At 45.3% G+C, this 26,421-nt stretch overlaps 1 protein-coding gene across 1 annotated transcript; it reads left to right on the forward strand.

The window, feature by feature from the left end:
- The first annotated feature begins 252 nt into the window (after positions 1-252).
- On the forward strand, positions 253-20,575 carry PEX19 (peroxisomal biogenesis factor 19). The gene is made up of 8 exons (XM_077464093.1): positions 253-401; positions 3,492-3,592; positions 6,816-6,981; positions 7,820-7,905; positions 10,080-10,244; positions 11,280-11,444; positions 12,308-12,352; positions 15,884-20,575. The coding sequence occupies exons 1-8, from the start codon at positions 350-352 to the stop codon at positions 15,962-15,964; spliced, it is 861 nt and encodes a 286-aa protein (XP_077320219.1). The 5' UTR covers positions 253-349; the 3' UTR covers positions 15,965-20,575.
- Positions 20,576-26,421: the final 5,846 nt, after the last annotated feature.

The following is a 26,421-nucleotide window of genomic DNA, read 5'->3' on the forward strand; positions in this document are numbered from 1 at the left end:
TGACCCGAGAGCCCCCATCACATGACCCGAGTGTACCCCGATCACATGACCCGAGAGTTCCCCATCACATGACCCGACAGTCCCCCATCACATGACCCGAGTGTCCCCATCACATGACCCGCGTGTCCCCGATCACATGACCCGAGTGTCATCGGGCTGTCAGTTTGATTCGCGGTCACCAGCGCAGCTCTGTGCCAGGCTCCTCCCCTCACACATTTTTTTTTTTGCCAGTACTTTAAAAATGGCGCCGCCCGCGGCGGCCTCGCTGCCCTTACCGCTCTGCCGCTCCCGATTGGCTAGCCCAGGCTGACGATGCTGAACACGCAGCCCTCCCCTATCAGCAGAAAAGATGGCTGAAGCAGCAGGAGGAGAAGACAAGGAGCTGGAGGAACTGCTGGACAGTAAGAGGGGGAGTCACATGGTCAGGGTGGCATGGGGGTGGGGCACCTAGGCTGGTGATATGACACCCCCTAGCTGCTGGGTGTATGATCTGTAGAGGGGGAGGGGAGTGTTATTACCCCCCAGGTGGACTTTAACCCCTGAGCTGGCACTTCACATACAGACAGGAGAGCATCATGTGAGAGCTTCCGGTGGGGGGTCATGCCATGCACACACCTGTTATAGTCACCCTTCTACCCCTAGAGGGCATGGGACCAGAGGGCACCGGGGGGGAGGGAGGGAGGGGGGGGTGACCTTGACTTGGCTGGGTGATGATGTCATCTTCTGGATCTGTGCAGACTTTGACCTCTCCTGTGCCAGGATCGTCACCCGCTCTCTACTTATTAAAGGGCTTTTGATGTCATTTCAAAAATAGGTGACCCCCCGTCCCTGACCGCCGTCACCCGTCCCTGGCCTCCCATACCCGTCCCTAGCCTCCCGTACCCGTCCCTGACCGCCGTCACCCGTCCCTGGCCTCCCATACCCGTCCCTGACTGCCGTCACCCGTCCCTGGACTCCCATACCCGTCCCTGACCTCCCATACCCGTCCCTGACCGCCGTCACCCGTCCCTGGCCTCCCATACCCGTCCCTGGCCTCCCATACCCGTCCCTGACCATCGTCACCCGTCCCTGGCCTCCCATACCCGTCCCTGGCCTCCCATACCCGTCCCTGGCCTCCCATACCCGTCCCTGGCCTCCCATACCCGTCCCTAGCCTCCCATACCCATCCCTGACCGCCGTCACCCGTCTCTGGACTCCCATACCCGTCCCTGACCTCCCATACCCGTCCCTGACCGCCGTCACCCGTCCCTAACCGCCGTCACCCGTCCCTGACCTCCCATACCCGTCCCTGACCGCCGTCACCCGTCCCTGACCTCCCATACCCGTCCCTGACCGCCGTCACCCGTCCCTGACCTCCATACCCATCCCTGACCCCGTTGCCCATCCCTAACCCTGTTCCCAACCCTGACACCCGTTCCTTACCCCGTCACCCATTCCTGACCTCCATACCCATCCCTGACCCCCATCTTTGACTCCGTCACCCAACCCTGACCCCCGTCCCTGACCGCCGTCACCCCCGTCCCTGACCGCCGTCACCCCCATCCCTGACCGCCGTCACCCCCGTCCCTGACCGCCGTCACCCATCCCTGACCTCCATACCAGTCCATACCCGCCCCTGACCCCCACCCCTGACAACCGTTCCCAACCCTGACACCCGTTCCTGACCCCGTCACACATCCCTGACCTCCATACCCATTCCTGACCGCCGCCACCCGTCCCTGACCCCTATACCCGTCCCTGACCCCCATACCGGTCCCTGACCTAGTCACCCATCCCTGACCCCCCGAACAGAACTGGTCCTGTATATTGAAAGATTTCGCTTGGACAGGGAACACCAGCTGTTTGTAGATCAGCCACTGGAGGGCGCTCTCCGTGGCTCAGTGCTATCACTTTGCTCTTTCAGAGAGTCCTCACCAAAGTCTAAACTCCAAGCCACCATTTTTGTTGGGAAGGGGTTAATCTCACACTACCGAGACGTTACAGATCCTTGGTGTGAGTCCCAACCTTTACCCCGTCCTCTAATCTCCCATCAGGTTTATCTATGGATACATCTCACCGTTATTGCTTTATTTACTTACAGCTCCACGGATGATCTGCGCATCTTTCCAGATACCAGACATACCATTAGTGGGGTTATGTCCATATAAATGTGTATTGTAGTAATGCAGATCGTTCCACCACCTCACCCTTGTGAACTTTAGTGTAACCCCACAACACTTGCTTTGTGCAGGGGAGGTGCTTGCGGCTGCTTAGTCTGTGCAGGGGAGGTGCTTGCGGCTGCTTAGTCTGTTCAGGGGAGGTGCTTGATCTGTTCAGGGGAGGTGCTTGAGGCTGCTTGGTCTGTGCAGGGGAGGTGCTTGCGGCTGCTTAGTCTGTGCAGGGGAGGTGCTTGATCTGTTCAGGGGAGGGGCTTGAGGCTGCTTGGTCTGTGCAGGGGAGGGGCTTGAGGCTGCTTGGTCTGTGCAGGGGAGGTGCTTGATCTGTTCAGGGGAGGTGCTTGAGGCTGCTTGGTCTGTGCAGGGGAGGTGCTTGCGGCTGCTTGGTCTGTGCAGGGGAGGTGCTTGATCTGTGCAGGGGAGGTGCTTGCGGCTGCTTGGTCTGTGCAGGGGAGGTGCTTGGTCTGTGCAGGGGAGGTGCTTGCGGTTGCTTGATCTGTGTAAGGGGAGGTTCTTGATCTGGGCAGGAGAGGTGCTTGCGGCTGCTTGGTCTGTGCATGGGAGGTGCATTTTTACTCAAAACCCCATGGACTCTACAGAGGAGGTGCTCAGAGCCCAGTGGACTTTTCAGGGGAGGTGTTCGGGGCCACCTCGGCTGTTCAAGAGGTGCTGGGAGCCATCTGGGCTGTGCGAGGGAAGTGCTCGGAGCTACCTGAACTCGGCGGGGGAGGTGCTGGGAGCACCGTAGGCTCTGCAGGGGAGGTGCTCGGAGTCACCTGGGCTTTATGAGGGAGGTTTTCGTTGCCACCTGAACTGTGCATGGCAGGTGCTTGGAGCTACCTGAACTTGGTAGGGGAAGTGCTATGAGCGCCATAGGCTCTGCAGGGGAGGTGCTCGGAGTCACCTGGGCTTCATGAAGGAGGTTCTTGTTGCCACCTGCGATGTGCGAGGGAGGTGCTCGGAGCTACCTGAGCTTGGCAGGGGAAGTGCTGGGAGCACCGTAGGCTCTGCAGAGGAGGTGCTCAGAGTCACCTGGGCTTCATGAGGGAGGTTCTAGTTGCCACCTGAACTGTGCATGGCAGGTGCTTGGAGTCACCTGGGGTGTGCGAGGTAGGTCATTGGATACAAGCACGTTTCAGGAGGTGGGGCTTGTGGCACCGAAAAAATAAGTAATTGTTTTCCCAGATGGTGTGGCGGAGAAGAAAACAAAGGCTGACCTCAGAAGTAAAAGGAAGTGTTTACAAGTGGTCATTTTTGGTTTAGATACCTTTTTTTTATTTTTTTACTTTGACACATTTTAGATTTGGAATCACTGAATTGATTTTTCCTTGGCAGGTGCACTGGATGATTTTGAGAAGACCAGCCAACCTCCTCCGTCCTCTGACAAAACTACAAAGCCCTCAGGTCCCGAAAGGCCACCCGCAGATGCTGCTAAGGTACGTGGCGGCCATGTTTGTCCCTATTTCAGTGCATTTCAGTGCATGGGAAAACTCTGGAGGCCAATGTGTCTTCTTGACGTTCTTGTGTCCCATCCTTCTGATGGCTCCATGTTTGGGGTTGAAAAGCAGAATTTGGAGGAAGAGAGGGCAGAAGGTGGGGGAAGATGTTTGCGGAGCGCTGTATGCTACATCCTCACTCAATGATGTGTAACCCCTTACTTTCCCGCTCTGGCTGCAGCCATGTTGGGATCTGGCAACAGGGGTGAGGAGCTCGGTCTGGGGAGCTCTGGTGGTGATGGCTACAGGGGGCAACACTTCATAGCAAAATATAATGTAGCAAGTGTATTTGTGTGTTCTGTTAATGGTACGGACTCCGTTTCCTGATATGGGGATCTTCATCACTTTGAGTAAAAGAAGCAGCCGGAAACTCCATAACATCGAGCATGTTTATTTTCAAGCCTTCACAGCGAGAACAGACAGCCCGGAGGTGCTGGAGCCATGTTATCTTGCAGGGCACCTGACATTCGGTGTGCTAGTCATGTTCCTACTTAACCAGTTCCTTCCTGTAGTGCATTTTACGTCAGGTGTATGAGGAGCTTAGGTATACAGAGCACCTATATAGCTGCCATACCAGTATTCGGGCAGTGGAAAGTCATAGGAGGTATGGGTGTGTTTATGGATATGTGGAGAATGTGGTTCAACCATCGGGAACTATGCCCTGTGGCCGTCACAATGGATTTAGGCATTCATACTGCAGTCCTCCATGGGTCTGTGGTTTAGATGTGGTGCACCTCCTATTTTTTTTTTTTTTTTTATAGAAGAACAGCTGATTCACTGATTCTTCAGGGGAAGTTGTCTCTCTGGATCTGCATGGGAACAATCTAGAGAACTCCACAAGAGCATTCCAGAGGGTTTTCTTTCTTTCGTCTTTCTTCCCTTCCCTTTCTTCTTTCTTTCGTCTTTCTTCCCTTTCTTCTTTCTTTCGTCTTTCTTCCCTTTCTTTTTCTTTTTCTTTTTCTTTTTCTTCTTTTTCTTTTTCTTTTTCTTCTTCTTTTTCTTCTTCTTCTTTTTCTTCTTCTTCTTTTTCTTCTTCTTCTTTTTCTTCTTCTTCTTTTTCTTCTTCTTCTTCTTCTTCTTCTTCTTCTTCTTCTTCTTCTTCTTCCCTTCTTTTTTCTTCTTCTTCTTCTTCTTCTTCTTCTTCTTCCCTTCTTTTTTCTTCTTCTTCTTCTTCTTCTTCTTCTTCTTCTTCTTCTTCTTCTTCCCTTCTTTTTTCTTCTTCTTCTTCTTCTTCTTCTTCTTCTTCCCTTCTTTTTTCTTCTTCTTCTTCTTCTTCTTCTTCTTCTTCTTCTTCTTTCTTCTTTCTTCTTTCTTCTTTCTTCTTTCTTTTCTTTTTTTTTCTTTTTTTTTTCTTTTTTTTTTCTTTTTTTTTTCTTTTTTTTTTCTTTTTTTTTTCTTTTTTTTTTCTTTTTTTTTTCTTTTTTTTTTCTTTTTTTTTTCTTTTTTTTTTCTTTTTTTCTTCTTTTTTTTTTCTTTTTTTCTTCTTTTTTTTTTCTTCTTTTTTTCTTCTTTTTTTTTTCTTCTTTTTTTCTTCTTTTTTTTTTCTTCTTCTTCCCTTCTTTTTTTCTTCTTCTTCTTCTTCCCTTCTTTTTTTCTTCTTCTTCTTCTTCCCTTCTTTTTTTCTTCTTCTTCTTCTTCCCTTCTTTTTTTCTTCTTCCAGAAGATCCCCCTGAAATAGTATTTTTTTTTTTTACAGACCGCAAAAATATGGTTGGTATCACGTTTCTGTCTCTGTCAAAGTTGCATTGGCCTTCGGAACTATTCAGGTACCATCAAATGGGGCAGTTAAATTGCCACAGCTCAAGGAACCCTGGTCAAGAAAGGCTGGTCTAAGGGATAGTCAGCTGGGGTCAGGCCGTCTTGATTTTATTGTCTTGCCGTTCTCAGTAGGCGACTTGACCACCTCTTTGTTGCAACCCTGACAAGAGGTTACGTCCAGGCACTAGAGTAGGTGTATTGTGTGGTACATAGTATTTCTTGGTGTATGTTGTGGTCAGTTCTGTCCTTACTCATTGAGGGGGGGCTCCAACAAGTTCAAACATCGGTGGCAAGATAGGCCTAGTCTACTATTTAAAATAACCTACATCCTGTAAGACCTGTGTGTCCACTCGGGGTTTCAGTACATTCCACGCAATCTTTTTATGGGGGACGTGGGGTAATATTTGTGTTTTTAGTCGCAGAGTCCCCTCATGGTCCAGGTCTGGCACTAGGTCTTTCAGACTTGGCAGCATTGTCCTTCTGTCTTATCCAGACTGCTCTATGCTTTTTTTTTTTTGGAACTTTTTTTTTTTTTTTTTTTTTCTGGTTTCGTCCCTCCCAAACTTGACATCTTTTTAGTTTCTTCTTTTCTGATAACTCTTAAAGAAATGTTCCAGGAATCCTTGAGGATGATAGCAACCCTCCCTTAACATGATTGTTAGGTTATGCTTTTTTTTTTTTTTTTTTTTAAATGAACAATTTAGAATCCCTTTAATCCATAGAGGCTCCACCATTAAGACCCATTTTGGGTGAAACGCGTCAGTGGAGGTCCCAGGTGGTGCCTGAATATAGTGAGGAAAAGGTTAGGGCATCGTTCTCTCCTTCCATATTGGTGACCACTGTCTCCGGGACAGGAAGTGATGTCAAATTCCTCTCATTAAAAGAATGTAGACACAGATGGCGAAATAAAACTTAATGAAGGGTCTAATCCAGGGATATGCAATTAGCGGACCTCCAGTTGTTGAAGAACTACAATTCCCATGAGGCATAGCAAGACTGACAGCCACAAGCATGACACCCAGAGGCATGATGGGACTTGTAGTTTTGCAACAGCTGGAGGTCCACTAATTGCATATCCCTCTTCTAATCCTTCTGTGCTCTACTTTTTTTTTTTTTTTTTTTTTTTTTACCCTTTTGATTTTTTTTTTTTTCCGATTTTCTTGTCCTACTCTGCTTTATCCATAACAAAAAAGTTTTTTTTTTGTTTTTTTGTCTGGAGTTTTAATAGACCCCACGATCTTGAATGTTGTCTAATAGCCACCACAGTGTAATGGTTCTCAACAAATTGGTAAATGTTGGTTTAGCACAAAACACTACTGGTAAAAAATTTTAATTGCAATAAGTGTCCGCCCCCCCCCCCCCCCCATGGTGCCACCCTAACCACATCCCTTTTTTGTCTTCCCAGGATCCCATGTTGGCGTCCCAGGAGAAGTTCTTCCAGGAGCTGTTCAGCACTGAGTTGGCAGCCCAGGCTTCGGAGGAGTTTGAGAAGGCCATGAAGGAACTGGCCGAGGAGGAACCTCATCTGGTGGAGCAGTTCCAAAAGCTTTCTGAGGTTGCTGGAAAAGTGGGTGAGTAGTGGCGAAGACTATGAGGGTTACCCTTTTTAATATGGAGGCCAAGGGGTGCCGACTGAGAACAGGTCATCTTCAGAAGCCCTCCTGTCGGGGAACACTTACTCCGTTTCAGTTGACTTTCTCTGGAAGCTAAGGGTATAGTGAAATTCAGATTCTTTTACCCATGTCTAAAATAAAAAAGGTCCCGTAGCAGCCAATGAAGTTCTCTCTTTTCTTGCCTGACTGTTTTCTTTCAGTTCAGCTTTTGGTTCTCAATGCAAAACACTTCTTGAGCTTCAGTTATGAAAGTGTTTTTAGATAAGAACAGATTGGGCCTTCAACCAGCACTGGGGGGGCACAAGACCCGTGTTGCTTAAAGCGGGAGTAGACCCAGTTTCAAAAAACACTTACATTCCCGGCATGCCGGAAATACTAACTTTCACATTGGTTGTCCTCTCAACCAAACTTTCAAACCATCCAATGGCTGATTTCATAACTGATCACATGTGTAGCATTATGGCAGTTGAAGAATCATTAGAGGCCAAGATGGCGGCTTCCTCGACTGAAAACAATAGAAGGGTTTACTTCCACTTTAACTGCAGGGGAGGAAAAAATGCGGCCTCCAGGCTAACATTCCATAGAGAGGTCGATCGCAGCAACAGGTAGAGTTCGATCCTCCATCATTGGGCACATTGGATAGTTCAAGAGCCTGAAAAGGTTAATAATCAGTACTACAAAAAAAAAAAAAGTATTGATTGCTCGCCTCATTGAGTCAGGACAGTATAATTTTACAGATGCGGGATGCATTGGTTTCCATACAGATGATGCAATTTTATCTTCTTTCATCTGATAGGAAGTGATGAAACCTCCCAGCAAGAGTTTACTTCCTGCCTGAAAGAGACGCTGTCCGGATTGGCCAAGAATGCCAACGACTTGCAGGTAAGTTTCAATATTGAAAAAATAAAATATATATATTTTTTTATTTTATCAATGGTAATAATAACATTTATTTTCCAAAAGGTGAACTACACCTTTAAGAGCGACACAGAGCCAATGTGCAATACATACAAATAAATAAAAATGTATAAAAAAAATTATAAAAAAAAAAAATTATAAATTATATATATATATATATATATATATATATATATATATATATATATATATATATATATATATATATATATATATATATATATATATATATATATATATATATATATATATATATATATATATATATATACATATAATTTATAATTTTTTTTTTTTTTAATTTATTATTTTTATGTATTGCACATTGGCTCTGTAAAATTGATAAAATAAAAAAATTTACATTATATACTATTTCTGCATTCACTTCCACCAACCAACAGCTGCAGCGCCGTACATATAGTTAAAAATCATATGCAATGCAGATATTCGTTCACTGTAATTGGAGACATTGTACCAATCTTCAAAAACCACTTTAGAAGATTTACCCTCCCCTTCATGACGACCAGGCCATTTTTTTATTAATTTATTTATTTTTGCGATGCGGCAATGTGTTATTTTAACTGACAATTGCTGTACCCAAATAAAATTGATGTTGCTTTTTTTTTCCCCCACAAATAGTCTTCTTTTGGTGGTATTTGATTACTTTTGGGATTTTAATTTTTTTGTGCTATAAACAAAAAAGACTGTCAATTTTGAAATTTAGAATTTCTTTCTCTTCTTTCTTTCTCTTCTTTCTTTCTTTCTCTTCTTTCTTTCTCTTCTTTCTTTCTCTTTCTCTTCTTTCTTTCTCTTTCTCTTCTTTCTTTCTCTTTCTCTTTCTCTTCTTTCTTTCTCTTTCTCTTCTTCCTTACTTTTTCCTTCTTTTCTTTCTTCTTCCCAGTGTAGGGGTGTTTAATCTTTTTAAATATTTATTACAATTCCTTCCCCCCCCCCCCTTCTTTTTTTGTTTTTATCAGCCCTGTTGGTGGGCTTTGGTGAGATATCAGGGGTCTTAATAGACCCCTGACATCTCTCTTTTGAGAAAGAGACCAAGGACCCAGATTCCCCAATCCCTTTTCTCAGCAGACTCGGCTCCACTGGAGATGAATGGACAGGAGACACAGTTTACAATGCTTGGTTATGAATGGACAGTAAGTGATCACTGACTCTGTTCATTCAGAAAAGAAAGGAGTCGGTAAATTACAGATTTACCGGCGCCTTCGTCCTCTATCCTGACAGATCAAGAACAAAGGGACCAGAGGGGGGGACCGGAGTGGAGCCACAGAAGTGAACCTCTGTCCATTCATAACTGAGTAACGTAAACGGAAGTCCACCTCTGTGCTCCACTCCGGACCCTTTGTTTTCAGGATGGAGAGCGGAGGAAGAAGATGGTAAATCTGTCATTTACCAGCTCCTTTCTTTTCCAAATGGGCAGTCTGTGATCACTGACTCTGGTAATTTGGAAAAGGAAGGAGCTGGTGAATGGCAGATTTACCGTCTACTTCCTCCCGCTCTCCATCCTAACAGATCGAGGACAAAGGGACCAGAGTGGAGCCACAGAGGTGGACCTCCTGTTTATGTTGCTCAGTTACAAATGAACAGTCAGTGATCACTAACTCTGTTCATTTTGGAAAAGGAAGGAGCTGGTAAACGTCAGATTTACCGTCTCCTTCCACCCCCTTTCTATACTGAAAGATGGGGACCAGAGGGGTAGACCGGAGTGGGGACACGGAGGGGAAACAGAGTGGGACTGGAGGAGGATATGGTACAGTCAGGGATGATCGGTGCAGCGGTGGGGGGAGTTACAAGCACCAATCTCCTTGTAAAGATTTCAATAAAGCAGCTGAAAGCCGCGGGAGGGAGAGGAGGAGAGGAGGAGAAGCAGCTGTCGGCTGCTTTATTGAAATCTATACAGGGGGGGGGGGATCGATGCTTGTAACTCCTCCCACCGCTGCGCCGATCACCCCTGACTGCCCATAATTCGGATCAGGCTTCGGAGCATTTGCCCGAGTAGACGTACTTAGGCCTTTGCTCGGTATCGGCACCAATACTAGTATCTGTGCAACCCTACCTCTCACCATAAGCTGTACGGTTCTACTTCTCCTCCTGCAGATAAATCTTCCTTGCTCTCTTCTCAGAACCCCCCCAGCCTATCGGAGGAGGAGTTGGCTCGGGCTATGGAGGGTCTCGCGGTGGACGACGCAGACGGAGATGGAAATATCTTACCGTTCATGCAGAATATCATGCAGAGCCTGCTGTCCAAAGAAGTCTTGTATCCGTCCCTCAAAGAGATCACAGACAAGGTGAGGCTTCTTTGTGGCCCTCGAAAGACCCGCGGGCACCGGCACGGCTCTCTAGGCATTTCCCTTCAGTAGGGTCGTGTGATAAACTGGAGGGGGAGGAGGTCCGCGGCTTTGGTTTGCAGCACGCTTAAAACTGAACTCTGAGCACAGTTATTACACTCGTTCCTTATTGGCCAGGAAGGGTGTGAAATGGACATTGTGCACCAATTGCATTCCCAAACCTTGTAAAAGTATCAGTGATGTCATCACCGGGTCTTCGAGCTTCTCTATACAATGCAGGCAGATCATGGCTGGAAGGAGGGGCCAGCAGGGTGATGTGATGTGATGGGGGAGGGGGTGTGGCCCTGGGTCTGTTTCTCTGTGCAATGCAGGCAGATCATGGCTGGTGGGAGGGGCCAAGCAGGGCAAGCTCTCTACAGCACCCTGCTGGCCCCTCCCACTGAGACCCAGGGCCACACCCCCTCCCCATCACAGCACCCTGCTGGCCCCTCCCACTAGCCGTGATCTGTCTGCATTGCACAGAGAAACTGAGACCCAGGGCCACACCCCCTTCTCAGGAGCCTTCAGCCTTTATAGAAGCGATGGGAGGAGTTATGCAAATATCAAAATGCCTTGATACAGAGGGGGTGTCAATTTAGAGCAGTGGGCGTTTTCCTAGGCAGGCTGTATTTGCATGCATATATATCTCCCGTATGTGACGCTAAACCTCCATGAGTGCAAGAACTAAAATCCAGTGAGTGAAAGGGGCGGGGCCAAGGACATTCAGGCTGCGGAGGAAAGGCCTAGATGACACTGGGTGTCCCCCAGCCAGGAAATGGGGTGGGGCTCTTATCTGACTGCAGTTTCTAATGCAAATGGTGAGAAGCTCACAGTGTGCGGTAAAAACGGAGGAAGCCGTTTCAGTTCAAGAGAGGAGCCGGTACAAGACTGAAGGGAAGGGCTGGGGGGTTCAGCTTTAATTAATAGGCTTCTGTCGTCTCCTCCCTCTCTCTTGATGTCTGTTCTCACGCTCCCGTGTCTCCACCTCCCGTGCAGTACCCGGAATGGCTGCAGACGCACCAGGAATCTCTGCCCCCCGAGGAGTACCAGAAATACCAGGAGCAGCACAACCTCATGAGCCGGATCTGCCAGAAGTTTGAGGAGGAGGAGCCAGGCGAGGAGACGGCCAGGTTCGAGGCGGTCATGGACCTCATGCAGCAGGTAGGGAGCCCATGTACTAACAGTCGGGGTTGCTTTTTGGCTTGTTTTGTATCTGCAATAGTTTTTTTTTTTTTAAATATTTTTGTGGCTCTTTATTATATTATCTATTTATTTTTTATTCAGTTATTTATGATATTTTTTATTATTTTATTTATTATTATTAATATATATATATATTTATATATATATATATATATATATATATATATATATATATATATTATATATATATATATATATATATATATATATATAATACATTTTTATTTTATTTTTTTAGCGGGTAATTCTTTATACTTTTTTTTTTTAATTATATATATATATATATAAATTTTATTTCTTACTATTTTGTATTATATCATTTTGTATTTTTTTTTTATTTTTTTATTTTTTTTATTCTATTTTATTGTTTATTATATAGTTTAGTCAGGTTGAAAAAAGAAAATGTAACTAACTATATAATAAGTGACTTTATTCACTTCACAAAGGAGTTTTTTACTCCCTTTTTAAGGGAGCAGCTTTCTTGATTCAATTAGTTTTAGTTTCTTTGGCGCGGAGTTCTCCCAGTTGGTATCCAATTGGTTTTTCACTAACTATATAATAAAACAATAAAATAGAATAAAAAGAAATAATACAAAATTCTATAATGTAATTATAAGAAATGTTTTAATATATTTTATTGTATAATATTATAATTTTGTATTATTATAATATTTTATTATATAGTTGCATAGTTTAGTTTTGGGAAAAAAGACACAAGTCCATCTAGTTCAACCAATAAATTATATTGTATTTTATATGTTTTTTATTCAGGTAATTCTTTATAAATGTATGTAATTTATTTATTTTTTTATTTCATGCAGCTGCAAGAATTGGGACACCCGCCCAAAGAACTGGCTGGAGATTCCGTAAGTTACTGTGTCTTATAGGTAGATGAAGGGAGGAAATTGAACCTTCAGATGCTTACAGCCCACCTACTGATCTCACCCAATGTAGCGTCCCATTCCCATTCCACCTCCACCAATCAGATTCAAATATACAGACATGGGAAAGGGAGCCAGAGCGCCCCCCCTATGGTTCGGCTGTTAGATTGTATTTGCCCATCACAAGCGAGTGGCTACGATGGGGAACTTGTGTCTCTGGATCCCTGTTGGGCTCCGACCTCCCCAGATTAAAAAAATCCCATCAGTGCTGTTCTGATGAGTACAGGCAGTCACTGTTTTTTTTTGTATTTTATTTTTGTGTGTGTGTGTGTGTGTGTGTGTGTGTGTGTGTGTGTGTGTGTGTGTGTGTAAAATATAATAAAAAAAGTAACTTAATCAAACTTCAATACCGGGAGGAAGTGGGGGGGGGGAGAAGGGGGTAAGTAGGGAGGAAGTGGGGGGGGAGAGAGGGAGGAAGTGGGGGGGGGAGAGAGGGAGGAAGTGGGGGGGGGGAGAAGGGGGTAAGTAGGAAGGAAGTGGGGGGGGGAGAGGGAGGAAGTGGGGGGAGAGGGGGGTAAGTAGGGAGGAAGTGTGGGGGGTAGAGGGAGGAAGTAGGAGGGAGAAGGGGGTAAGTAGGGAGGAAGTGTGGGGGGTAGAGGGAGGAAGTAGGAGGGAGAAGGGGGTAAGTAGGGAGGGAGAAGGGGGTAAGTAGGGAGGAAGTGTGGGGGGGAGAGGGAGGAAGTAGGGGGGAGAAGGGGGTAAGTAGGGAGGAAGTGTGGGGGGGAGAGGGAGGAAGTAGGGGGGAGAAGGGGGTAAGTAGGGAGGAAGTGGGGGGGAGAGGGAGGAAGTAGGGGGGAGAAGGGGGTAAGTAGGGAGGAAGGGGGGGAGAGGGAGGAAGGGGGGGAGAGGGAGGAAGTAGGGGGGAGAGGGAGGAAGTAGGGGGGAGAAGGGGGTAAGTAGGGAGGAAGTGGGGGGGAGAGGGAGGAAGTGGGGGGGAGATGGAGGAAGGGGGGGAGAGGGAGGAAGTAGGGAGGAAGGGGGGGAGAGGGAGGAAGTAGGGGGGAGAGGGGTAAGTAGGTAGGAAGTGGGGGGGGGAGGGAGGAAGTAGGGGGGAGAAGGGGGTAAGTAGGGAGGAAGTGGGGGGGAGGGAGGAAGTGGGGGGGGGAGGGAGGAAGTGGGGGGAGAAGGGGGTAAGTAGGGAGGAAGTGGGGGGGGAGAGAGGGAGGAAGTGGGGGGGGAGAAGGGGGTAAGTAGGGAGGAAGTGGGGGGGAGAGGGAGGAAGTAGGGAGAAGTAGGGAGGAAGTGGGGGGAGAGGGAGGAAGTAGGGGAGAAGGGGGTAGGTAGGAAGTGGGGGGGGAGATGGAGGAAGTAGGGGGTACATAGGGAGGAAGTAGGAGGGAGAAGGGGGTAAGTAGGGGAGGGAGGAAGTAGGGGGGAGAAGGGGGTAAGTAGGAAGGAAGTGATGGGGGGGTATAAGGGAGAGGAAGGAGGGGGGGAGAGGAAGTGGGGGGGGGGGGTGAGAGAGGAAGGTGGGGCAGGGAGAAGGCGGGGAGGGGGGGGGGGAGAAGAACACAGAGAACTTGTGGTTTTCCTCCATCCATTTAATTTCATTTCCTGATACCAAATCTGGAAAGTGCGGCAGCTCTGAGATAAGACACAAAAAAACAGAAAGAGATGCAATAGCTGATGTAAGCAGCAAAGACACAGAGAGGGAGTGGGGGGGGGGGTGGATTTAAAAAGCTATTCTTGTTGCTCCCTTGACCTGCGTGGTCCTGACCTTCCAATGCACACATCTCTGATTTGCGCTCGGGTTGTATTTACAAGCAGCGCACATAAAGCGCCAATCATGTTCTGTTTGGTCCCCTCCGTTGTGAATCCCCCCCCCCCCCCGTACGGAGTGAGTTTCTATTTGAAGCCTGTGACTCTGCTCTGTGTCACTGAGACGTCTGGAATCTTGTGACCACTTTTGGCTCTTTGGCTGAGAGTCTTCCTCGCATAACCTGTTTACAAACTATGTAAAGTCCCGAGATTGATTTCCCCCCCTCCACTCTGAGGTCTGCCTGGAGGGAGCCGGCCCGTGCCTCTTATGTCATTTTGGAAGAGCTAAAAGTAAAGCCAAGCTCCAAATCGGGAAGGGTTAGAACCTTAAGGCCGGGTTCACACTATCCTCGCGGGGGAGGGTCTGGTGCTTCACCATTTCAGCCCAATTTATTTGTGTTTGTTTTATTTTTATTTTTTTTTGGCTGGATTCAGACCTTAAGGGGGAGCAAAAGACGCTCGGGACCCCTGTGTAAATTCGCACCGGAGCCGCAGCGGACATATGTGAACCGGCTCCATAGAGAGCCTGCCAAAATCTCCCTGCTATTGCGAATTGGATGCGGGGTGTGAACCCGGCCTTAAAGCGGATGTACACCCAATCCCTAAAATCTCATTTTGTGCTTTTAAAAGTCATTTTTGAAATTGTTTAAATTTTGGAGCTTTCAAAAAAAATAAAATAAATGAATCTCTGGTGATACTGGCATGAAGATCTTTATTATAGGGGTGACACCACTCTGTCCCCATCTCCTAGCTGTGTACCAGGATATGTGTGTGTGTGTGTGTGTGTATATGTGTGTGTATATATATATATAATGTGTATGTTGTGTGTGTGTGTGTGTGTGTGTGTGTATATATATATATATATATATATATATATATATATATATATATATATATATATATATATATATATGTATGTATATGTGTGTATGTATATATGTATGTATATATATATATATATATATATGTGTGTATGTATATATATATATATATATATATATATATATATATATATATTTTTTATATTTTATAAAAAAAAATTTTTTATTGTGCTACTGTAAGTTGAAAAGAGGGTCAACAATGCCCATTTGCAGCCATGGGTCCCCCCGAACTTCAAACCCGGTAGTTAAGGGTTCCTAGATGCCCCCTATCTGCAGCCAAAATTTGAGGTCTCTGGACCCAAAGGGTCCCGAAATGACGTTACTGCAGGTGGACACAGTTGACCGACTTTGGGGCCCCCGTATCTCGGTGCCACTTGGTGCTAGTAACTGCTTTGGATATGTTGTAGTGCTAGTTCCACTGTGTTTGCACACCAAATTTGGGGTTCCTAGCACTAAGTGGCCCTGAGATAAATTCATTTGGGTACAGTGTTGCATGACCGCACAATTGCCAATTAATTGTTGTTGAATAGCAAAAAATGCTCATGGTCATGAAGGGGGTAAAACCTTCAGGAGGTCAACCCTGAGAAAGGCCATGCAGCCGCTTCTGAAGTATATGTAGTCAAGAAGTGGTGGCACGGAGGTTTTGGGAGGTCAGCAGCGCCGGGATGCAACAAATGATGGAAATCGAGGATTTTAGTTAAAAATAAAATGCTAAACAGCAAAGAACCCCTTCTGATGATGCCAAAATTCTCAGTCTTTGCTCTCGAAAAATGTTTATCTCCCAATGACCTCTCCTTTCTTTTTGTTTTCTTCCCAGCCCCCCGGCCTGAATTTCGATCTTGACGGAATGAACTTGAATTCCAGCAGCGCCAGTGGAGAGCAATGCTCAATCATGTGACCTCGGTCACACCAGACAGACGTAGGGGGGGGGGGGCGACCTCCCCGTTTTTTGTTTTGTTTTTGTTTTTTGGATTAGCTGGAGCGCTGTCTTTTTAAAGTCCTGCCGGATTCCTGGTCGAAAGCATGGAAGACCACTAGAGAACTAGGTTTATCGATTTTGATCCTTGTTAACACCTGCGGGAAGCCCTATCGTCCAATCAGACTGCCTTATTAACTGTACTAACAACAAAAAAAAGACTCAAGCTGGTTATTAGCATTTTGTTTTTTGTTTTTTTTGCTGCAGCTCGGTGAAGCTCATTGCATGGAGTGAGGGTCCTGCTGCTTGTTAAATTCAGTCTCGGTAAATAGATCTCACAGGAGGGCGCCGGATGAAGATGGACATTGATTTGATCACAGCAGGAGATATCTAAGATGACGTCTCTTCCCATAATCCTCTGTACTAAACTTAACCATCCATACACTAGAGTGTTGCTAAGCTTGGCAACTGCGGTACAAAGCCTTTATCTGGAAGACAGTTTTTGAAACCAAATCTTCCTTAAGATCTCGTGTTTGGAGAGCGGGAAGGAATGTTTTGAAGGATTGACTTAGCTTGTGTTCATTTCGTAAACTCGTTTGACAAAAAGTGGATATTCTAGTTGACCATAAGCCATCTGTCCAGCTTGTTGGGTTTGAGATGGCCAGTATGTAATATCGGACAGGGGCTTTGTTCCGATAAGCCCCTGTCCGATATTAGATACTGGACTGATGGCTTATTGTCAACTAGCAAATGCACTTTTTGTCAACGGGCTTTGTCAGCCTACTTAGAATGTTGTGGTTTTTTAACTGTAGAGGTGATCCTTTTGAAATTTCTAAGTCCTGATGGGTTCCTAAAACGAGAACCGACTTGGTGCAGAAGCTTTAACGTCCAAGCCAACGTTGGATTTTAGACTAAAGGTTCCCTACACCCCAAAACTGATGGCCACTTAAGAAGTGTCATGCCACCTGCTGCCTCAACAATTCTCTGCCTTGCGTTGTGGGTGTTTCCCTTTTTATCTGGGTGTGTTCCCATTTAGGACCGGATCTAGCTTGTCTGATGTGGGGGTGTAGTTTTAAAAATGGGGGCAGAAGATGAGAGGTCAGCAGGGGAGAGAGTAGGGTCAGAAGTTTTGTAGGGCAGTGTGCAGGGATAAGCCAGGGCAGAAGACAGGGGTCAAAAGGGCAGAGTATGGGGGTCAGCAAGGCTGAGGACAGGGGTCAAAAGGGCAGAGTATTGGGTCAGCAGGGCCGGAAAACAGGGGTCAAAAGGGAAGAGTATGGGGTCAAGCAGGGCGGAAGACGGTGGTCAAAAGGGCAGAGTATGAGGTCAGCAGGGTGGAGGACAGGGGTCAGAAGGGCAGAGTATTGGGTCAGCAGGGCCGGAAAACAGGGGTCAAAAGGGAAGAGTATGGGGTCAAGCAGGGCGGAAGACAGCGGTCATAAGGGCAGAGTATGAGGTCAGCAGGGTGGAGGACAGGGGTCAAAAGAGCAGAGTATGGGGACAGCAGGGCGGAAGACAAGGGTCAAAACGGCAGAGTATGAGGTCGACAGGGTGGAGGACAGGGGTCAGAAGGGCAGAGTATGGGGTCTGCAGGGAGGACGGGTCATCAGGGCAGAGGACAAGGCGTCACTGCTTTTGGAGAGGCGCAACTGAAATCTTGGGGGGGGGGGGGGGGCAGTACCCTTAAGATACGGGTGTAGTTCCCATTTCTCATGATTTTCCATAATGTAAAGCAAATTACAGGGAGAGTAATACAATTTTGTAATAATTGTGGCTCGGCAGCTGATATGGGGATTAAACTGCAGAGATCTCACCACCCTGATCTCCTTGAGGTATACACTAGTGCATGGGTCTTCAAACTACGGCCCTCCAGTTGTTCAGGAACTACAATTCCCATCATGCCTAGTCATGTCTGTGAATGTCAGAGTTTTACAATGCCTCGTGGGATGTGTAGTTTCACAACAGCTGGAGGGCCGTAGTTTGAGGATCCCTGCACTAGTATGTTGACACGTTCGAATTTGAGTGATTCCACGGAAGGGTACTGTTAACACTACAGCATACAAAGGCATTTTGGATTAATACACACTTCTGATCTTGTGGTAACAGTTCGGAGTAGGTCATCTTCTGTTCATGACTGTACCCCACATCCACCAAGCCAGCTTCATAAACGCATGGTTTTAGAAGAGTTGATCCTTGTTACCCTTCTATGTCCATGGGTAATGGATGATCAGTTCGAAAAACTAGAATAGATCAGGTGCAAAAACTTTAATATCCAGTGTTAGTCTAAAAGCCAACTGAAAGTTCACTGCACCCCAAAACTGACAAAGGATTATGAAGGACCAGGCCATCTGCTGGCTCAACTATTCTCTGCTTTGAGTTTTGGGTGTTCCCCTTCATCTTGGTGTGTTCCCATTCCTCTTGATTCTCCATAATCTTAAGCTAATAGAAATACAGCAGGGAGGACAGGATCAGTTAATATTTGTGGTTGGGCGGCAGCCGATATGGGGGATAAAATGTTCAGATCTCACCCCATCTCCTTGAGATATACCCTATATGGCCGAAAGTATGTTGAAACCTCTCCAAAGGACTGAGTTTGAGTGTTTTCAGGGAAGGCTACTGTTAATACTACATCATACACAGGTATTTTGGATACCTTGTGGTAACAGTTTGGGGAAGGTCCTTTCTGTTCATGACTATACCAACGTACACCAAGCCAGCTTTATAAAGACATGGTTGGACCAGTTTGGTGTGAAAGAACTGGAGTGGCCTGAAGAGAGCCCTGACTTCAGCACTATTGAACACCTTTGGGGTTTATAGGAACCCCAGTTGCGTGCCAGGTCCTCTCATCCAGTATCGGTACCGGACCTCACAAATGCTCTTTTGGCTGAATGGCCACAAATTCCAACAGACAAGCCTTGAAAGCCTTCCCGGGAGCGTGGAGAAGGTCAACTGCATATTGATGGCCATGGTTTTGGAATGGGATGTCCAACAAGCTCATATAAAAAATGTTCTTTTCAGGTGTCTACAAACCTTTGGAAATATGGTGTAAAGAAACTATTGGGGGGGCAACGCAGATAACTCTCCAGGATATACAAGAACCATTACCCATAGGGACCACTCCAATCTCCATTCAATTTGTGCTGTAGGTCTGAAAGGAAGGTGGTGATTGGTTTCTATTGAGAACATTATTTTTTACCCCCACTTTCTCATTTGTAAAGACCTTTTTGGGTTTTTTTATACCATAAATTTAATGGCTGTCATTTATTGATGTTCGAGAGTGAAGTACTGCCCGTGTTGCTCACATTAACCAGTTGTAGTCAGGGCAATAAGTGGAAGAGAGAATCCGGTTTCTGTGGCCAACACCGATTGGTTAGCTGGTTGGAGCAGATGGTTGTAACTTCATCTAAGCTGGTCTGCTGAAAGCGTCCCTCCTGATCCTTTTGTCATCCCAGGTGGCCTCGTAAGGGTTCATTTGCTTCTCATTCCACCAGGTCAAGGTGGCTCAGAAGGACCGTCACCCAAGTTTATGGTTTTAAGGGTTGGGTTCCACCCCTTCCTGTCAAGGGGTACTCTAGTAGATCTTTTGAGTGCTTCTTGGGCTTTTCAGCTTCAAGTAACTGTTTGCCAGCCTGCCACCTGGACCTCTGTTCACCCATTTTTGAAAGTCCAATTCCAGTCAAAAGATTTTAATCCCGATGCAGTGGGGCTCTGCGTGAGTTAATTGATCCTTTTTTGTCTAGGTGTGAACACCGAGCCTACACTCACCTGATCCTTCGGAAAACAGTGTCTCCCCCCCCCCCCCCCCACACATCCAGTGGTGGACTGTTCCTGATGTCTTTACTTCCAGAGCCGGTCTATGGGCATGGTGATGTCAGGAACGATCCACCGCACTAGACCGCAGGAGGGGGCAGAAGCTGCAGGGACTGGGCTTGAGCTTGGATAATCGGAAGATTCGGTGAGTATATCTCGGCTCTACAATCCCCTAGAGGCCTAGATGAAAACCAAGCAATTAAGTTTCAGCTATAAGTTCTTCTATTGAGTGGATGTTTCTGCTACATCTGATGCCATAAGGTCCTCCAGGCATCTTTTGTGCTGTGGGCAGTCCCCTTTTTTTTCCCGTTGTTAGCGTTTCTTTGGTGTGTTGCCGCCCATCAGTTGGACTTCTTTTGAAGGTCCCGAATGTAGATGCCTTCGTGTGTCCCTCAATTGGTAAGAAAGAAAGTAGGATCTTGGTATCCACCATAAAAAAAAACTCTTGTCTTGGAGTCCATTGAGGGACACAAGTCCCACTAAGTTCATGATTCTGCTCGTGGTACTGAATACTACAAGAATGAAGCATGCTGCTCCTAGGAGGGGAGTTCCTGGGCTGGCCTACAGTATTTTGTTTGCCATTGTCCATCCCTCCTGTATGCAGCAGTATAATCCGAAAGAGAAGGACTTTCTGTGTCCCTTCAAAAAGCATTTTTTTTACGGCATTTGCTGTGATCAATTGAATGTGGTTGGATCTTCGATGTATCAGACTTCATTGTCAAACAAGCCTGGATTTACCAAGCACAAATGTAAAAATAAATGTATGTGACGGTTGAACGTTTACTTGATTTTCTCTTTATTCAGTGTTGGGACAAAAAAAAGGGAGCGGCCCGTGTTCAGGGCGCTTTTCAGACGGCATAAATGCTGCCCCAACGTGCTGCAACTGCATGCAGCTGTATACTTTTCTATCTTCAGCCTGCTCCATTCCGGTCACATGGTCCCCTGTGTTAGCCGGAGGCAGCTGCAGGGGAGAGGAGAGAGCACTCGACAATGGCTGGGAATTGTAGGAACTGTAAAGTGACTTGTAGGCTCCTATGGCCCATCTGTTGTTGGCTCTCCCTCCTCTCCCCTGCAGCCACTGTTGGCTGACATAGGGGGAGCTAGATCACACGAGCGGAGCGCAGCGGGGGCTGAAAATAGGTAAGTATATGCAGTATGTCTTACACAGGTTGGTTAGTGTAGGTGTTGGGGGGGGGGGGGGGCATTCTTAAGACTCATTAGGATTAGGCTGGAATTCTATTTTGACCTAGCGCAGTGGTCGGTGGGGCGGGTGTACACAGCGGCCGCAATGCTTTGCTTTTGCCCCTTTGAACTGATACCCCCGTCGTGTTCAATGGGCAGCACCGCCACCAAAAGGAACCCGTCCAAGGTCAGTGGTGAGGGCTTTTCAGGGTTAAAACACGGCGGTGAGGAGGAGCCCTGTAAAAATCCAATCAAATTCGCTAAAATAATAACAGTAATAAATAATACAAAAAATGTGTGTGTGTGTGTATATATTATACTGCTATTAATATTACAAATAAACATACAGTTTATAAAAATATATATAATAATATTAGATACTGTTATAAATATTTTTATATAAATATTAACCTCCAAATAGTATAATTTATTATTTTGTAATTCTAGTAAAAATACTACAAATAATAAAAAATATTATAAATAAAACAGGAGTGTGTGTATATGTATAATGGTGCTGCTTATACTACCTATAACGCTAAAGATAATCAATATATAATAAATTCTAATAATATACAATGACTACAAACAATAATAATAATGCAATAAATAAAAAATAGAAAATGATGATTAAAGTGTGTGTGTGGGTGTGTGTGTGTGTGTGTGTGTGTGTGTGTGTGTGTATGTATATGTGTGTGTGTGTGTGTGTGTGTGTATATATATATATATATATATATATATATATATATATATATATATATATATATATATATATATATATATATATATATATGCTGCTGCTTGTACTACCTATAATAATACTACTAATAAAAGATAATCAATATGTAATAATATACTATTGCTACTAGTACTACAAACAATAATAATGCAATAAAAAAATATATAAAAATATTAATATTATAAATTTAAAAAATAACAATAAATATAAAGGATGTTTCAATCCACAAAAAAGCAGTCCAGATTAATTCTGGATGCATTTAATGCATGCAAGTTTTTCATGGAATTTGCATTCTTCAAATGTTTCCTGTGGTGTGTTGTTGGTTTATTTTTTATTTTTTTGCTGTTGTGTTCTAGTGCATTTTTGAAGCGTTTTGCCGTGTTCCGGTGCGGTTCCTTGCAGAAAAAAAAACCGCAGCATGTTGTACTTTTGTTGACTACTGGAATGCACTGCAGGGATGTGAACTTTGCCATTGGAATCCATGTAACCTACTGTCCAAAAAATAATGCACTGGACTTGCGGTGTGTGAACCGGCCCTAATAATACTAAAAATATCATTTTAATAATAATATGTATATATAATAATAAAATATATAAATTAAATCTATATGATAATAAATTATTATTATAATATTAGTAATAATAGCCTAAAATAAATCCAAGATCAAGAGTGAATCGCTTTTCAGAGGGGTGGCAAGGGCTTCCGCTGAGGTGAATTAGGGTTTAAACCCAGGTGCACACAAAATGTTTGGGTGTGCTCTAACTTATGAGGAATGCATTATAACAGGTGTAGATGTATGCCGACGCTTGGAAATAAATGAACGCTTTTTTTTAAACATAGAAGTGTAAAGGTTGCCAGCAGCTGGGGCCATACGCTGCACTGTCACTGCGAGGCTGTAAGGCTGAATGGAATTCACAAGGTCAGCTTCAGTGGATGTCTTCTGGAGAAGAGGGTCAGAGGTAGGATTCTGTTTCCACTACAGACCCAACCCTATGCCGAACCTTCTTTTTCTGCCCAATAGACCCCCTCCCAAATACAAACATGAGCTTATTTTCCTACAAAAGGATTTGCATTCCTGTCCATTCAGTCCTGAGAGTAACACAGCTCCGTCACACAGCCCTGCCTAGCAGGGAAATAGGAGACCTGATCTTCAGCCGCTGCAGTTTCACTTTCGCTTTCAGGTCTTGATCTGTTTCAATTGCCACTTTATGCAATGACGCACAACCTTAGATCCAGTGTGTCCGGACTGTATGGTCACCCGCTAACTTGTCACCATCCATAGGCAGCTTCACTCTGCCACAACACACAGAAGTTGAATTCAATAGAATCTTATTTCTTAGATCAGTGCAGCACGGAGGATGGTTTTCAAGTCTTAAGAAGACTTTCCAAAGCTTTTTCAAGCCCGGTTCTTTTAGCTGTCATTGGGATTCCCCCGGTGACCGCAGAAATGTAAAATAACGGAAAAAAAAAAAAGCGCTAGCAATTATCAGTTGCTAAGGAGCAGGGCCGCCACGTCCTTAACAACCGATGACTCATTCAGCTGTCAGTGGAGTTCCCCTGTTGACAGCTGAAGTGTAAACAAAGTCCTGGCAATTGGAGCTGTCAAAAATAAAAATAAAAAACATTGCTCAGATAAAACAGAAAGATAAAAAGAAACATTGTTTCTTTTTGTATCTTTCTGTTTATTCATCTACAGATCAAAGGGATGAACTTTGATCTGCAGATGAAGTAAGTTTAAAGCAACCTGTCAAACATTATTCAATGTTCTTCTGTACCGTTTTTAAAGAAAATATATGAGTTAGCAGTCAAAACACATTTATTTCTTAAGCCCCATACACACTATCAGTTTTTCTGCTGAGTTTTTCCTTCAGATTTACCAAAACCATATAATATGAGGTCAAACCTTTAGGAGTTTCAATTTGTATGCAATCAGGCAGGCCCTTGCACTACATGGTTTTGGTAAACCTGAAGGAAAAACTCAGCAGTAGGACATAACAGAATGGCCCAATCATAGAACAAAACATGGCAACAAGTAAACCAATGAAATTCTTCCTGTTCAAAATTCTTCATCCCCTTAGTTCCTAACACTGTGTATTTCCCCCTTTAGCATCAATGGCATTGTGCAGTCTTTTGTAATAGTTGTCTATGGGGCCTCAGAATTCTTGCAGGTGGTATAGCTGCCCGTTCGTCTTGGCAAAATGCCTCCAGGTCATCCAAAGTCTTTGGTCATCTTGCGTCAACCGCACGTTTGAGATCTCCCCAGAGTGGCTCGATGATATTAAGGTCAGAAGACTGTGATGGTCCACTCCAGAACCTTCACCTTTTTCTGCTGTAACCACTGTCGGGTCACCTTGGCCTTGTGCTTAGGGTCATTATCATGCTGGAAAGTCCAAGAGCATTGCATGCAGGTGGTACAACTGCCCATTTGTCTTGGCAAAATGCCTTCAGGTCATTCTAAGTCTGTGGTCATCTTGCATCAACCGCACGTTTTGAGATCTCCCCAGAGTGGCTCGATGATGTTAAGATCAGGAGACTGTGATGACCCACTCCAGAACCTTCACCTTTTTCTGCTGTAACCACTGGAGGGTCACCTTGGCCTTGTGCTTAGGGTCATTATCATGCTGGAAAGTCCAAGAGCATTGCATGCAGGTGGTACAACTGCCCATTTGTCTTGGCAAAATGCCTTCAGGTCATTCTAAGTCTTTGGTCATCTTGTGTCAACCGCACGTTTTGAGATTTCCCCAGAGTGGCTCGATGATATTAAGGTCAGAAGACTGTGATGACCCACTCCAGAACCTTCACCTTTTTCTGCTGTAACCACTGTCGGGTCACCTTGGCCTTCTGCTTAGGGTCATTGTCATGCTGGAAAGTCCAATAGCGTCCCATGCAGGTGGTACAACTGCCCATTTGTCTTGGCAAAATGCCTTCAGGTCATTCTAAGTCTGTGGTCATCTTGCATCAACCGCACGTTTTGAGATCTCCCCAGAGTGGCTCGATGATGTTAAGATCAGGAGACTGTGATGACCCACTCCAGAACCTTCACCTTTTTCTGCTGTAACCACTGGAGGGTCACCTTGGCCTTGTGCTTAGGGTCATTATCATGCTGGAAAGTCCAAGAGCATTGCATGCAGGTGGTACAACTGCCCATTTGTCTTGGCAAAATGCCTTCAGGTCATTCTAAGTCTTTGGTCATCTTGTGTCAACCGCACGTTTTGAGATTTCCCCAGAGTGGCTCGATGATATTAAGGTCAGAAGACTGTGATGACCCACTCCAGAACCTTCACCTTTTTCTGCTGTAACCACTGTCGGGTCACCTTGGCCTTCTGCTTAGGGTCATTGTCATGCTGGAAAGTCCAATAGCGTCCCATGCAGGTGGTACAGCTGCACATTTGTCTTGGCGAAATGCCTTCAGGTCATTCAAAGTCTGTGGTCATCTTGCATCAACCGCACGTTTTGAGATCTCCCCAGAGTGGCTCGATGATATTAAGATCAGGAGACTGTGATGACCCACTCCCGAACCTTCACCTTTTTCTGCTGTAACCACTGAAGGGTCACCTTGGACTTGTGCTTAGGGTTATTATCATGCTGGAAAGTCCAAGAGCAGGCGTCTTCAAACTACGGCCCTCCAGTTGTTCAGGAACTACAATTCCCATCATACCTCGTCATGGCTGTGAATGTTAGAGTTTTGCAGTGCCTCATGGGACATATAGTTTGGCAACAGCTAGAGGGCCGTAGTTTGGTGATCCCTTTCCAAGAGCATCACATGCAGGTGGCACAACTGCCCATTTGTCTTGACAAAATGCCTACTGGTCATCCAAAGTCTTTGATCATCTTGCATCAACCGCACGTTTGAGATCTCCTCAGGGTGGCTCGATGATATTAAGGTCAGGAGACTGTGATGACCCACTCCAGAACCTTCACCTTTTTTCTGCTGTACCACTGGAGGGTCACCTTGGCCTTATGCTTAGGGTCATTGTCATGCTGGAAGGTCCAAGAGCATCCCATGCGCAGCTTTCCTGCAGAAGAATGCAAATTGTCTGACAGTATTTTCTGATAACATTCTCCATTCACCTTGCTATTAATTTTCACAAGATTCCCCATGCCTTTAGAGCTCACACATCCCCCTAAAAAAATCAGTGAGCCGCCACCGTGCTTCACAGTGGGGATGTAATTATTGTCACTTTTGACCCCTCTCCAAACAAAGCGCTTACCATAGAGCTCTATTTTGGTCTCGTTACTCCAGATTACAGTGTGCCAGAAGCTATGAGATGTGTCAAGGTGTTGTCAGCCATATTGTAACCGCACTTTTTTGTGGCATTTGTACAATAAAGGCTTCTTTCTAGCAACTCGACCATGCGGCACATTTTTGTTCAAGCATAGTCGTATTGTGCTCCTTGAAACAACCATAGCAGTATTGTATTTTTCCTGAGGTTACCTGTAGGGTTTTTCTTTGTATTCCGAACAATTCTTCTGGCAGTTGTGGCTGCAATCTTTCTCGGTCTACCTGACCTTGGCTTGGGATCAAGAGATCCCTGAATTCACCACTTCTTAATTAGTGATTGAACAGTACTGACTGGCAAATTCAGATATCTTTTTATATCCTTTTCCGTCTTTATATAATTTCCATTACCTTGTCACGCAGGTCTTTTGACAGTTCTTTCCTGCTCCCTATGGCTCCCCATTACGGTCTACTTTTTATATATGTTGCCA

Source organism: Lithobates pipiens, unplaced genomic scaffold (genome assembly GCF_037356315.1).
Source record: "Lithobates pipiens isolate NorthernLeopardFrog02 unplaced genomic scaffold, aLitPip1_a1.2 Scaffold_30, whole genome shotgun sequence".
Taxonomy (NCBI): domain Eukaryota; kingdom Metazoa; phylum Chordata; class Amphibia; order Anura; family Ranidae; genus Lithobates; species Lithobates pipiens.